The sequence below is a fragment of the Pelodiscus sinensis genome, chromosome 2 (assembly GCF_049634645.1).
Source record: "Pelodiscus sinensis isolate JC-2024 chromosome 2, ASM4963464v1, whole genome shotgun sequence".
Classification (NCBI taxonomy): Eukaryota; Metazoa; Chordata; order Testudines; family Trionychidae; genus Pelodiscus; species Pelodiscus sinensis.
Genome location: NC_134712.1, coordinates 179,248,499 through 179,263,963, shown reverse-complemented (window position 1 = coordinate 179,263,963; position 15,465 = coordinate 179,248,499). Strand labels below are relative to the sequence as shown.

Genomic DNA, 15,465 nt, shown 5'->3' with positions numbered 1-15,465 from the left:
TGGGGGATCATAACAGACTGTAGGAAGACCAGTGGACGTTATCTTGAACAAAGTTTGCAGCTTGTTAGATTAGAACTTAACCATTAGAACGTCTGTTTTTACTTTTGTTCATTTGTAACTTTCTACCTTTATCACTTTTGCTTGAATCTCTTAAAACCTCTCTCTTTCTGATTAAACAAACTTGTTTTGCTTTTCATCTAAACCATAGGTTCCCAAACTGGGGTGTGTGTGCCCCCCTGGGGGGCGTGAAGAAATTCCAGGAGAAGTGTGAGGTGACCCAGCACTCCCTCCTTGCTCAGTCAATCCCCCTGCACCCAAGAAAGAGCCCAGTCCGTCCAGTTAAAAAAATTCAGAAAATACCATGTGAAATGTCCGGTATTTTCTGGTTTTCCTGGCTCGGATGTCCACCAGAACACGTCCAGCTCAGGCTGACTGGGGAGGGGGGGAGGATGGAGAGTCCCGGCAGACTTCAAAATAGCCTCCTTAAAAGGGCAATGCCTGCTCTGCTCTTAAAAGAGCAACTCCCCCCCCCCCCCCCCGGAGTATCGGCACCTCTTTACAAAAAAAAAAAAAAAAAAAAAAAAAAAAAAACACTGATCCCAGGGATTAAAGAGGCCATGACTGTTTTTCGGCCCCAGTCAGTTCCTTTTTTTTTTTGCTCATCAAGTTTTGCTTATATTTTTGTTTTTTTGGCCCCGGTCAGTTCCTTCCTGCCGCTCCCCCCCCCCCCCCCCAACAAGTTTTGCTGCTATTTTTTTCGGGGGGGGGGGGAGGGGGGCGGGGAATCAAGACTTTATCAAAAATCAAAAAGGGGCATGATGCCGAAAAGTTTGGAAACCACTGATTTCTAAACCAACCCTGTGCTTTGACTGAAGTGACTCCAGTAAAGGTAAAGCTGCTGTTTGTGTCTCTTTAAAGGATCAGCACACTATCCTTTATGAATGTAGAGTGACATGGGTCAGGGGCTGGAGTTCACTATTTATGCTCTGCTGGACAAAGTTTGAGCTAAGAGAACCCTGAGAAGTGAGCTAACAAGGCAGACAAGCTGGTGTGTCAGGTTACTGTCGCTCAAGTTAGCTGCAGCAAAATGCCCACTTGAGGCTGAGACAGATAGCAGTATCTCATAACTCTGGGTCTCCCCAGCAGCTAATCCCAGTCAGGTCAAGGACATTAGTTGTAGTTAGATAATCTTGTACTTCTCTATAAGCTTTGCTCAGGATTTGTAGGTCAGTATTTCCTGAGGTCTTATGGGTATAGTTTAGGATCCAACTCTGTTCCCGATAGTTATGGAATTGACACAATGGAAGTTATGCTCATCTGAGGAACTGGTATTGTTATATTTAGATTATTTCCAAAAGACATTTTCGCCCATTTTGTTAATCCTAAAAATGCAATTATTTTCAGCCAAACCAAGATAATACAACATTTCAAAAAGGATCACTTTAAAGATTTTAATCTCCAAGTATTTAATCAAAAAGTTTTCAGAAAAATTCTCTAGCAGGCACTGAAACGTAGACCTAAAATTGAAAACATGAGTGTCTCTGTTTTTGAGATCAGAGGGGTTGGTGTGTAAGTCTGAATCTGCAAAAAAGCAACGAGGAATCCCCTGGCACCTTAAAGATTAATCCAGTTTATCTGGGCATAAGCTTTTTTGGATAAAAACCCACTTCAGTGGGTGGCATCTGACAAAGTGGGTTTTTGCCCACAAAAGCTTATGCTCAAATAAACCTGTAAGTCTTTAAGGTGGCCACAGGACTCTTCTGTTTTCAGTGTTACTAAAAGCTCAAAGTAACATTCAATATGAAGACGTTTCTCCCCCATAAACAAAAATAAATTACTAAGCTGAGACTGCAAATCTGGTCATCCAGTAAGAACACACAGGCTTTTGCCACTTTAACTAATTAAAATTTATTTTAGCTGTCACCTATAGAAATATACATTTCTGATTCTGCTCCCACTTAAAGTCAAATTACAAAACACTCTCCCCCTCAAAAAAAACTTCCACTGAAATTAAGGAGTGCAAAATCAGGACCCAAACTAATGACAAAAAAAGTTAATAACTAGGGATGTCAACCTGCAGTTGACTACACAATTAACTGATAAACCTACACACACACACCCACACACACACATACACACCCCCCCCATGTCACAGACAGCAAGGGAGAGGAGGGAGGAGCCAACTCCCCAAGAGCACTAGATCTGCGCTGTTCCCTGAGATAATGGCACAGCTTCTGTCCACGGGGAGCTGACCCCCCGTGGATGGGGGCTGGTGCTGCCTCTGATACAGAAGCAGCAGTGTGGGATGGCAGGAGGCTCCTTGGGAATGGGGCAGGAGCACACTGACTGTCAGCCCTGCCCCCCAGTAACTAATGAATAATCGTATAATAGCTAAAATTTGCCGCAGTTACACCATTATTCAATTAGTTGCTATCCAACATCCCTATTAATAACATTCCTTAATTAAAAACAAGTTGCAACCTTAATACAGAGAAGGCTAATGCTTTGCTATAATTAAATGCCACATGCACACACCAGATTTTAGAACACCAAGTTTCAGATTTACTGGAGTGAAAAGTTATATCAAGGCAGAGTGTAATAACTACTGGCATCAGTCAATACCTGTAATCTGCTCCAAGAGAAGCGGCAATAGCATTCAGTTCACTCTGCTTTTTACTGAGTTTCTTACTAACACATATGACTAGATCAGCAAGAGGTTTTGAATCTTCCACCTGTTCGCAGTCATGAGGAAAAATATGAAAAAAAAAAAAAACCATGTTCTGAGGAGCTTTAAACTAACATCTTTGTAATAATAAAGAAGAGAAATAACTTACCTGAGTTCTGTTTCTCTCTGCTTCCTGAACCTCCCCATCATAAGGGAATGCTCTTATAGCTCAACATGCCAGGAACCAAGGAGCAAAGATTTACCTCACAGTTTCACGAGAATATATCACACCTCTTTCTTAGTCTGAAATCTTCTTGAACTTTTAAACAGGGAAAATACTGACACAAAACACAAGACTGCTGACACAAAAACATCTTAGTATAAAGGACAAAGGGGCCCAAGATGTGCATGGCATGAAGCGAGTGAGAAAGATGAGACTACAGCATGGCAAATTACTGTTAATCTTCCCTTACATCCCTAGAATGGGGAAGTGGAATGATGTTTGTAAGCAACTAATTGACTACCCAGTAAGCATATGCTAGTCACTCCCTCCTGCCCCCACTTGCTGCCTCTATCAGAGAGAGGCAGCAAGGCGGGGAAGCAGAAGCTGGTGGGATCCGGTTTAAAAGCCGGTTCCCCTCAGCACCATTTGGGGGGCAAGGGAGGCAGAGGCGTAGCAGGGGACCGGGAGCACCCAGTCCCAGACGCTGTGCCTCTGCTTTTTAACTGAAGTCTCTTTAATATATTTAAAAGGCAGAGCTGCAGTGGGGTTAGCTCCTGGGGCCAGGATATAACCCAGATGCAGCTCTGCAGTTCTCTCCCCGCCACTGACTAATCTATAGAAATTCCAATGACTATTCGATTAGCTGATTACCTGCAATTTAACATCCCTACCCCATTTTCATACTGGTTACAGGGTACATGTGCAGCCAATAATACACAAAGCACTGCCTTTTCCTACATCTTCAATCCACTGCATCTGCTGTACATTCCGCCCGCATTTCTTTGTTCTATTCTAATTTTGCTTTCTTCAGGATAGAGCAGATTTAGTACAAGGAAGCATGAAAAGATTCTTGCTTCCAGGAAAGAGTATGCAAATACACATACTAAGGGGGAGGAAAATAATCAAAACACCTCTTAATGTGGGGGTGAAAGTGAGAAATCTTTTGTCTCCTGCTTCCAAGTAAGTGAAGCAACAACAGCACTTAAAGTGGAAGGGTGAAGAAGCAAGATATATGACAAAAATAAATTCCAAATACTTCACAGAAAATAATGGACATCCTCCAATAAATAGTTAATCGGAGAAAAAATATTTATCTCTTGCTCACCATTCTCATGGCACCAGACACTATGAATTCCTTAACAATGATGAGCTACAAGATCTAGAAATATGGATTATCTACACTCACATAGTCATATAGTAATAGAAATGTAGCCATGTTAGTCTGGTGTAGCTGAAGCAAAATACAGGACAATGTAGCACTTTAAAGACTAACAAGATGGTTTATTAGATGATGAGCTTTCGTGGGCCAGACCCACTTCCTCAGATCAAATAGTGGAAGAAAATAGTCACAGCCATATATACCAAAGGATACAATTCATATGTGTTCGTTTTTTAAAATTGTATCCTTTGGTATATATGGCTGTGACTATTTTCTTCCACTATTTGATCTGAGGAAGCGGGTCTGGCCCACGAAAGCTCATCATCTAATAGTCATATACATATACACATACTGCCAAAAACTGTTAAACCAAGTCAGTGGTACAAATATCTTTAAATAAAATTCTGTGTCTTTTAAGGGTCAAAATTATTGGTCTCTTCTCTTTCAACAGAAACAAAAGGACAGTCATTCCAATTTTTGCCTGAATATTAGAGCCGACTTATCCATTAGGCATAGTAGGCACAGTGCCTAGGGCCCACGATACTTTTAGGGGCCCATGAAAATATTTTAATTTATTTTAAAATCAGAAGAAAAAAAAAGAACTTTTAGGGTCGAAGAAAATGTTTTAATTTTTTTCCTCACATCAGAAAAAAACCGAAACTTTTAGGGCCCATGAAAATCTATTAAATTTTGCCTAAAACAGAAAAAAAAAAATGTTGAAGTATTTAAAGTTATATCAAAAATAATTTTTAATATTGATATTATTATGGTGGGAGGGGCCCACGAAGGCAAAAGTGCCTAGAGCCCACAAAAGTCATAATGCGGCGCTGCTGAATATAGCAAGATACAGCATCAAAGCTATCACAATTCATAATCTATCATTTTCTCCTAACTTATTTGTTTACATTGTATCTTCTTGATTAAGTCCACCTATATACTATATATTTGAAAGAGTTTGTCTGTGTGTGAGTCTCTATCTGTGTATCTGTCTGTTTCTTCAAGAACTCTTCCTACACAGTAAGAGCTAGGACCAACAAATTTGGTATGCAGCTTCCTCTTTTCATAACCTAAACCAAGGTCATGGTTTGGTTGTGCCAGGAAAATGGCACGTGTCTGGCATAGGATTGCTTCTCATAAAACCATATCTTTCTCCTATCCGCGACTGTCCCAGGCCAGGGTCTGCCAACCCTCTGCCACTCTTTAGCCGCATTCCTCACTCTGACTGAGGAATGCAGGGGACAGATAAACCTGCACCTGCCCCGGCTGGGGGACATGTACTCCCCCTGCAGCTGCAGCAGCCAAGAAGAAGTGCTTGTCAGCTGGCCCCAAGCTGTTGCTGTGAGAGGGGGCTTGGGTAGTCCTCTCTCTCCCAGGCAGCCTGCATATTGAATCCCTCCAGGTCCACCCCCACCCCATAGCAATGATTTAAATGAAGAAAAAAAATATTTAGTTAAGGACCCGACCAATGCCAGGTAAATCTTCTAATCTAGTAAATAAATAAAAACAATAATCCTACCACTTCTGGTTGTGCAGCCTTCAGCTCAGGACTGGCAGTAAGAGCTGCTCTTTGACGCGTGCTGTTTGCCAAAGCTAATTTCAAGTTCCTGCCAATGACTTCAGAGAGAGGAGTACTCAATTTCTTGTTTCTCTGATTGGGACCCCCTGGAGTTTCCAAAGCTGCCAGAGCATCCTACCAAAAAGAATAAAGAAACAATAATTGTGTTAACATAGACGGACTACTGGTGTCCACAGTGGTCCATACTGGGACCAATCCTATTCAATATATTCATAAATAATATGGAGAAAAGGATATAACAGTGAGGCAGCAAAATGTGCAGATGCTACCAAACTGCTCACAATAGTGAAGTCCAAAGCAGACTGTGAAGAGCTTCAAAAGGATGTCACAAAACTAGGCAACTGGGCAACAGCATTTTAATGTTAATAAATGCAAAGTAATGCATATTAGAAAAATAATCTCAACTATAGGTACAAAATGATGGGGACTAAACTGGCTATTACCACTCAAGAGAGAGATCTTGGAGTCACTGTGGATACTTCTCTGAAAACATCCACTCAGTGTGCAGAAGAAATCAAAAAAGCAAAGAGAATGTTAGGAATCATTAAAGGGATAGAGAATAAGACTCTTGTTGAAGACAGAGGTCCATGAGAAAGTGCGTAGTGCTTTGCAAAAGTTTGGTCAGATGCCCATGTGGCTGAAGTGCATATGTCCTCGAGGGGAACCTTGTGGAGGTAAGCTACAGATGTTGCTATGGCTCTGGTGGAGTAGGCTCCGATGGAGGTCTGTGGAATGAGCTGATTGTGACAGGAGCACAAGGCTATCCATTCAGAAATCTAATGAGATAGTCTTCAGGAGGATCTCTGTTGTCCTTTTTTGCATTCTGCAATGGATATGAAAAGTATGGGTGAAACCCTAAGTGGCCTTGTTCTGTGATGTAAAATGAGAGCGCTCTGCGGACATCCAGCATATGCATCCTTGCTTTGAAAGTATTAGCATGAGGTTTAGAAAAAAATATGGATAAGTGAATAATCTGGTTTATGTGGAAGAGAGAGCATACCATGGGGAGGAATTTGGGTTGGGTACGCAGCATGACTTAGTCTTTAAAAAAGATGATGTACGGAGAATCCACCATCAGGGCTACCATTTCTCTCACCCCCCTGGCAGATACAACTGCAACCAAAAATGTGGCATTCATAAAAAGGTAAAGGAGAGAACAGGTGGCCACTGGCTCAAATGGAGGATTGGTCAGTACACTGAGAATCAGATCAAGATTCCATGGCTCTCTTGGTGGAGTTCCATCAGGGTACAGAGTGTAGGCCCTTCATGAAGCATTTTGTGACTGGATGGGAAAAAGCTGTACTATTGTCTATTTTTGAATGGAATGTGGTTATAACACTAGGTGCACCCTAACAGCACTGATGAAAAGGTTGGAGTGCTTTAGGTGCAGGAGGTAGTTAAGGATGACGGGTAATGGGGCAGTCTCAGGAGAGATGTTCCGTAGGATGGCTCAATGCCCAAAACACGTCCACTTGTCAGAATATGTTTTCCCAGTTGAAGCAGCACAACTGTGTAGAAGTACATTGCATACTTGATCAGAACATTGTAACTCTATACCTGAGAACCATCCAGGTACCAAGTCTTCAGGTGGAGTTTGAGGAACCATTGGTGTTGGATTTGTATGCCTGGTTGACATAACAGTCTAGGGTTGCGTGGCAAAGAGATCGGTGGAAACAGTGTCAATTCTGCTGAGAAAGGGGAACCAGGGTTGTCTGGGCCAGCATGGCGCTATTAGAATAACTCTGGCTTTGTCCCTTCTTGAGTATCATGCGAAGGAGGAGGGGAATGGGAGAGAAGGCATAGAAAAGGCACTGGTTCCATTTTATGGTGAGAGCATCTCCGAGGGAGTCTTTGCCTATGCCTGCTCTGGAGCAGTATAGGGGACATTTTTTGTTGGCACTTGTTGCAAAAAGGTCTACTAGAGGACAACCTCAATGCGCAAAGATTGCGTACAGTGTGTGCTGGTCTACCTGCCATCATGCTGTTGAGGTAACGATCAGCTTAGTGCATCAGCTGTGGCATTCAGCGCTCCTGGTAGATAACATGCACTGAGAGTGATGGCATGGCAAAGGTGCCAATTCCACAGGGGTGATAGCCTATGTACACAAGACATGGGAACAGGCTCCTCCCTGTTTATATAAAACATGGTGACAACAATGTCAGTATATATCTTGACATGCTCGTGTGCTACTGCTGGACAGAAGTGTTGGAAGGCTAGTCTTACAGCTCTTAGTTCTAGTATGTTAATGTGGTGGGCTCCTTCCTCCTGTGTCCAAAGGTCCTGTGTTGTTAGATTTCCTATGTGAGCTCCCCAGCCCGTGGAGGAGGATCTGTTGTGATGATGGCGGAGAGTTTTGATGGCTGGAATGGGATTCCTGTACATAAGTTCTGTATCTTTGTCCAACAAAGTAGTGCGTTTTTTACCATGGGTGTGATGGAAAGAGACTTGGTAAGGGAATGATAGTTCGGTCTGTAGACTGTGCTGAACCAACCCTGTAGGCACCTCATAAACAAATGTGTACTGGGGACCACTGGGTTGCATGTTGCCATGTGGCCAAGCAAGTGAAAGCAATCATATGCCGTTACTTGCGGCATCATGCGGAGCTTTTGGACCAGGACCCTGAACTTTTCGAACCTACCAGTGGGCAAGGAAGCTATTGTGACCGTTGAGCTCCTATGAACTGTATGGACTGCACCGGCGTGAGTACTGACTTTGTGTCATTTATCAGCAGGCCCAAGTAGTGAAAGAACCTGGTGATCCAGGCATTTCTGTCCGATGAGGGTGAAGGTCAGAACAATGGGAAAAAAACTTGGATAACAGGTTTTTTTCCTTTCTTTTTTTATAGAAAGACAAACTTGGATAGGTCACGAGGTAATAACCAAGGAGAATGGGGGAAAACAAACTACTTATCTATACAGAACAATGCTGAGTGAACGGTACAGCTGAGTTCTGTCTTAAGCTGGGGATGGTAAGAAGGAACTGAGGGGAGGGTGGCCGCACATGCGTGTTTGCACCATGTGGCACTCATGCACCCTGCTGCCGTGCGTGCTCGTGCACTCCCCCCTCCAGGCAGTACTCTGAAGATTCCGGTCTTGGAACTGGAATGCACCGACACCTGCTGTGGAGCACCCACAGGGACGTCTCTTGAAGGAGGAAGTATTTCTTTATGCAACGCACAGTCAACTTGTGGAACTCCTTGCCAAAAAACATTGTAAAGATCAGGACTGTAACAGGGTTCAGAAAGAACTAGATAAAATAATCGATGATAGCCATTGATGGATCTATTAGCCAGGCTGAGGAGAAATGGTGTCCCTAGCCTATTTGTCAGAGGCTGGGAATGGGGTAACTGCATAAGGATCACTTGATGATTACCTGTTCTGTTTGTTCCTTCTGGGGCAGCTGGCATTGGCCATGTCACAAGACAGGACACTGGGCTAGATGGATCTTTGGTTAGACATATAGGCTATAAGAATGGCCTACATAGATAAGAGAGACAAAGGACAGAAGAAAAGTAACATCTCAATATTACTTAGATGGGCAACTAAGTAAATAATGAGATTAAAGAATCATAAAAATATAGGACAGAAAAGGACTTCAGCAGATCATCTCCAAGCCAGACTAAAGATTATTTCAACAATCCCTGATAGGTGTTTATCTAACTTGTTCTTAAAAAACTCTAGTGACAAAGATTCCACAACCTTCCTAGGTAATTTGTTCATTTAGTCACTACCTTTTCAGTTAAGAAGTTTTCCCCAATGTCTAACTTAAATCTTCCTTACTGCATGTATACCCCTTGCTTTTTGTCCTGTACTTGATTGTTAAGGAGAACAATTTATCACCCTCCCCTTTACAACAATCTTTTATGTACTTGAAGATTTCTCACAAGCAATCCTGTGGCACCTTAGAAACTAACAAATTCATTAGGTCATGAGCTTTTGTGGGTAAAACACATTTCCTCAGATAAGTTGAAGTAGAAATTACAGAACCCCATGTATATATAACAGCAAAAGAATGTACCTGTCAATTACCTGTTAACGAAGCTAATTAAGTCAGGGTGCATGTGATAAAATTCTTTTAAATCCCCTATTGAATGTGCAGGGAGATTAAAATGTTCCCCTACAGATGTGTGCATTACCATTCCTGATGTCTGATTTACATCCATTTATCCTTTGGCATAGAGGCTGTCCAGTTTGGCCAATATATATGGCAGAGGGGCATTGCTGGCACATATCACATTAGTGGATGTACAGGTGTTATGAGCCCCTGATGTTGTGGCTTGTGTGTTTAGGTCCTGTGATGGTGTCGCTTTTATAGATATGCGGATAGAGTTGGTAACAGGGTTTGCTGCAGGGATAGGCTGTTTATTGGCAACACACAAAGAAGGTACCAATGTGAGATTTCTAAAAAATCCTATAGCACTTGACCCAAGGTTTCAGATTCTGAAGTGCCATCCAAAATCTGAGAGGGACAAGGTATGGGGCATGCCTTCAAAACACTTGTTTTCAGAACAAGACCACACTCAAATACAGAAACTACAGAACCCAAACCATCAAAAAAAAAAAAAAATCAACCTTCTGCTACTGGCACTGGACTCAGAAGAATTTGTGGCGGTCCACCCTGCTTTGGATAGTTATTGAGCAGAATCCATCATAAGCATAGATGTATGTCCTCTGGAATAGTGGTTAAAACATTAAGGGACTCATGAATGTTTAGTGCATCTGGCATGTAAATATCTTGCAACGCCAGCTACAACAGTGCCATGCAAACACCAGTTCTCACTTTCAGGTGATATTGGAAACAAGAAGCAAGCAGTATTATTTCTTGCGAATTGTAACCAAACTTGTTTGTCTGATAGGCTGAAGAGAAAGGAGGACAAAGTGAATTTACAAGTTCTATTTTGTTTTGCTTTTGAGTGCAATTATGCAACAACAAAAAAAAAAATCTTCATTTGTAAGCTACACTTCCACAATAAAGAGATTGCACTACACTACTTGTATGACGGGAACTGAAAATACTGTTTCTTTTATCTTTTTACAGTGTAAATATTTGTAATAAAAATAATATAAATTGAGCACTATGCACTTTGAATTCTGTATTATAACAGAAATCAATATATTTGAAAATATAGAAAAACATCTAAAATATTTAATAAATTTCAATTGGTGTTCTAGGGTATAACAGTGCAATTAATCACAATTAATTTTTTCTGTTAAATCACATTAAGTTTACTGAGATGTATCACATCTACTGCTTCCCCATCCACAAGGCTTGTTATCCTGTCAGACGGCTATTAAGTTGATCTGACATGATGTGTTCTTGACAAATCCATGTTGACTGTTACTCATCACCCTATTTTCTTTTAGGTGCTAACACACTCATTATTTGCTCCATTATCTTTCTGGGTAAACTGACTGGTCTATAACTACCTAGGTTATCCTTATTTATAAGTACTATACATGATCATTTTCAGTCCTCAGTATCTCTTCCTTCCTCCAATCTTTACAAAAGGTTAGCATAGTTTTTGGCACCTTTTTCATTTATATACATATGACCCTGGTAGCACTAGTGGCTTAGAAACTTACAAATAAGTTTACCTTTACATCAAATGAGGGCTTGAAGAGCTTATCTTTGGAAAGAAATTTAGATGGTGTATCAAGATGTAAAGATGGCTCTTTATGGAGTGATCTTCCTTCTGCAGGAAGGGTTGGCTTTTGCCCAATATGATGGGAGATCACAGTATGGAAAGCTTTACTCTGGAACTGGTTCACATCAAGAGGCGTCACAGCTGCTTTCTTCCCAGTTTCAAGAAGATTGTTAGGATAGTCTGGTATATCTGAAGGCATTGTAGTTGTGTCTGTATTGTTAGGCTGACTTATGAAACTCTCTTCTTTATCTTAAATGAAATAAAGAAATCTATAATTAACCATCACCATTGTTTCCTTAATATAAATGTGCATATATTTGCATTATGCTAAGGACTTTATCCAATGTTTTGCTCTTTTAAATATGTTCTAAAATGCAGAGAGAATTTTTCTTTTTAAGTTTGAATGTTCTACACAGAGGGAAGAGGAAGAGCCTGGGGGCCGGATGTGGCTCCTGGCTTGCCTGGATCCAGCCCTTGAGGCTCAGAGCTCCCCCCAGTACTGAGGAGCCCTCACTGGTGCCCAAGGCCCCCTGCCATCCCTCCATGGGGCTGGAGCACACAAAATCCACTAGCCTGGGCCACACTAGGCTCTGGTGTTCAAGGGGAATGTGGGGAGTGTCTTTCTCCTCCTCAGTCAGGGGCCATGTCAGTGAGGGCTGTTTTTTTTGGTTGGCTTCTCACTTGTGTGTGGTCCCCAACTGATTTTTCTGTGAGTCAGTGGCTCCCAACCCAAAAAAGGTTCCCCACCCTGTATCTACACTAATGCTTATGCTGATCCACATAACTACTGTGCTAGTTCTTATACATCTAAAAGAAAAGTAATCCTTTTCTCTCATATTGTCTTTTGCTTCTGTGAATTTTAAGTTATTAAACCAGGAACAGTAACATTGAATTACAACAATGCTGAAAAGCTAGTTACCTGTTTTCTCTTTAATGATCAACAGTCTCATTATAGACTGAAATTCTAATACCATAAATATGGCTAATCAACATTGGGTAAAGCTGAGAAATCTGACAAATTAGAGATGAAAGAGACCTGTTAGGCAATCTAGTCCATCATGTTGCCAACCTTGCTTTAAAATTATTCCAGTAAGAGGTTTACAACACATCCTTTGGAAGACTCAAATTTTATATTTAGTTGTATACTTTTTTTTTTTTTTTTTTTTTTAAAGAATGTCATACTGCTGTTGGTGGCCTGAAATGACCTGTTGCCATCTTTTATAAAGTGTCAGATTACCTAGTCGTCCTTCTGGCTTTAAACTCTACAACTGCAAAGATTCTATTAATAGAGAGCCTCAAAACAGTTGAGCCCCTCTGGTTGCTATCTAATATACATATTAAATAAACCTCCCTCAAAGTTAGAATTTTCCCCCTCATTTTCAGCCTGCATGGATTTCCTTTGTTGTGTTTCATTTCACTATTATTAACTACACTTTTTTAGGGCACCCTGTAAAATTCTGCTCCCTCTTTCAGTCAACATTTCATCCTGCTGAAGTCACAAGATGTTGTCCTTGGAGCTTCCACACTTTGAATGCCCATACATAAATATGCTTGTCAGGATCCAGACAAAAGTACTCAAGGTAAAAAGGTGAAATCCAGGGAACTACAGACTGGTTAGCCTCACCTCAGTCTCTGGAAAAATCATGGAGCAGGTCCACAAGGAATCCATTTTGAAACATTTGGAGGAGAGGCAGGTGATCAGGATCAGTCAATATGGTTTCATCAAGGGCAAGCAATGCTTGACTAACCTAATTGACTTCCATGATAACTAGCTCTGTGGATATGGACAAAGCAGTGGATGCGATATACCTTGACTTTAACAAAGCTTTTGATATAGTCTCCTAGAGTATTCTTGTCAGTAAGTTAAAGAAGTATGGGTTAGACAAATGGACTATAAAGTGGACAGAAACCTGGCTAGATCATCAGGCTCAATGGGTAGTGATCAATGGCTCAATGTCTAGGAGGCAGCCAGTATCAAGAGGAATGCCCCAGAGATCAGTCCTGGAGCTGGTTTTATTCAACAGCTTCATTAATGATCTGGATGATGGAATGGATTGCAGCCTCAGCAAGTTTGGAGAGGACACTAAAAGCTGGGAGGAGAGGCAGAGACTCTGAAACGCATCCCTACCTTCCAGTGTGCCAGACAAAATTGGAGGACTGGGCCCAATATTCTGATGATTTCTAAGGGTGTGTCTACACTGCACTGTAACTTGAAATAAGATACACAATTTGCGTAGCTCAAACTGCGCATCTTATTTCAATGATATTTCAAAATAGCTTAATTCGTCATTTGGCACTGTCTGCATAGTGCCAAATTTAGAAATGAAGCACTATTCCAAAATGTCCCTTATTCCTCATAGAATAAGGTTTACAGGGATGGTGGAATAGCAAACCCAAAATAATGGTCTTGCTGTGAAGACATGGGATAGCTATTTTGGGATACTGTGGTATGCTGAAATAGCACTGCAGTGTAGACTTACCCTAAGAGTCCAGTACTAAGGACGGAAGTATTCCATGCATTGCTACAAGACTGAGGACTGACCCTGCTAAGGAGCGATTCTGTAGAAGAGGACCTGGAGATTAGAGTGGAAGAGAAGCTGGATATAAGTCAATAGTGTGCCCTTGTTATCAGGAAGGCTAATGGTATACTGGGCTGCATTAGTAGGAACACTCCAGCAGATTGAGAGAATCATAGGGTTGGAAGAGACCTCAGGAGTTCATCAAGTCCAACCCTCTGCTCAAAGCAGGATCAATTCCACCAAAATCATCTGAGCCGGGTTTTGTCAAGTCAGAACTTAAAAACTCTAGGGATGGAGATTCTTCCCTAGGTAACCCATTCCAGTGCTTCACCACCCTCTTAGTGAAATAGTTTTTCCTAATATCCAACTTAGACCTCCCCCACTGCAACTTGAGATCATTGCTCCTTGTTCTGTCATCTGTTGCCACTGAGAATAGGTCTTTTTGGATCCTTTTTGGAATCCCCCTTCAGGCAGTCAAAAGGTTGCTATCAAATCCGTCTTCACTTCTGTAGACTAAATAAGCCCAAGCCCCCCAGCCTCTCCTCATAAGTCATGTGCTCCAGCCCCCTAATCATTTTTGTTGCCCTCTGCTGGACTGTCTCCAGTGCATCCACAACCTTTCTTTAATGGGGAAGTGATTATTCCCCTTTATTCAGCATGGTGAGCCCACATCTGGAATACTGCATCCAGTTTTAAGTTCCCAACTATAGAAAGGATGTGACCAAATTGGAGAAAGTTCAGTGGAGGACAACAAAAGTTATTAGGGGTTTGGAGTGCAATACTTATGACCCTGCAAACTTTTGACCCAATACAATATCCAAACGTTCACTGTCTTTTTGTGGGTGATGAATCTGAGGAATTGGCCTGGATTGAAGTGTTGTTAGAGGAGGTTTTGGAACAAATAGAAAAAAACTTAACAGTAACAAATCACCAGGACTAGATTAGTGATAGAAATGTAGCCGTGTTAGTCTGGGGTAGTTGAAGCAAAATGCAGGACAATGTAGCACTTTAAAGACTAACAAGATGGTTTATTAGATGATGAGCTTTCGTGGGTCTGGCCCACGAAAGCTCATCATCTAATAAACCATCTTGTTAGTCTTTAAAGTGCTACATTGTCCTGCATTTTGCAGGACTAGATGGCATTCACCCAAGCGTTCTGAAAGAACTCAAATGTGAAATTGCGGAACTATTAACTGTGGTTTGTAACCTATCCTTTAAATCAGGTTCTGTACACAATGCCAATATTTAAAAAGGGCTCTAGAAGCAACCCTGGCAATTACTGAGCAGTAAGTCTAACATCAGTACTGGGAAAATTAGTTGAAACAATAGTAAAGAATAAAATTGTCAGACATGAAGAAGAACATAATTTGTTCAGCAAAAGTCAACATGATTTCTGTAAAGGGAAATCATGTCTTACTAATCTATTAGCGTTCTTTGAAGGGGTTAATAAACATGTGGACAAGGGGGATCCAGTAGATAGAGTATACTTAGATTTCCAGAAAGCTTTTGACAAGGTCCCTCACCAAAGGCTCCTATGTTGTCATGGGATAAGAGGGAAGATTCTTTCATGGATTGAGAACTGGTTAAAAAACAGGAAATAAAGGGCAGGAATAAATGGTAAATTTTCAGAATGGAGAGGTGTAACTAGTGGTGTTCCCCAAGGGTCAGTCCTAGGACC

At 41.4% G+C, this 15,465-nt stretch overlaps 1 protein-coding gene across 5 annotated transcripts in view; it reads right to left on the bottom strand.

Annotated features, from left to right (window-relative positions):
- TOPBP1 (DNA topoisomerase II binding protein 1) overlaps positions 1-15,465 on the bottom strand; it is a 50,283-nt gene that overhangs the window by 17,626 nt on the left and 17,192 nt on the right. For 4 of the 5 annotated variants that reach the window (XM_075921903.1, XM_075921901.1, XM_075921902.1 and 1 more), the window contains exons 14-16: positions 11,207-11,517; positions 5,564-5,737; positions 2,623-2,732 (exon numbers count right to left, since the gene is read on the bottom strand). In XM_075921903.1, coding sequence (XP_075778018.1) covers positions 2,623-2,732; positions 5,564-5,737; positions 11,207-11,517 — 595 coding nt within the window. The remainder of the gene's footprint in view (positions 1-2,622; positions 2,733-5,563; positions 5,738-11,206; positions 11,518-15,465) is intronic. The other variant, XM_075921904.1, reaches the window with a different exon arrangement.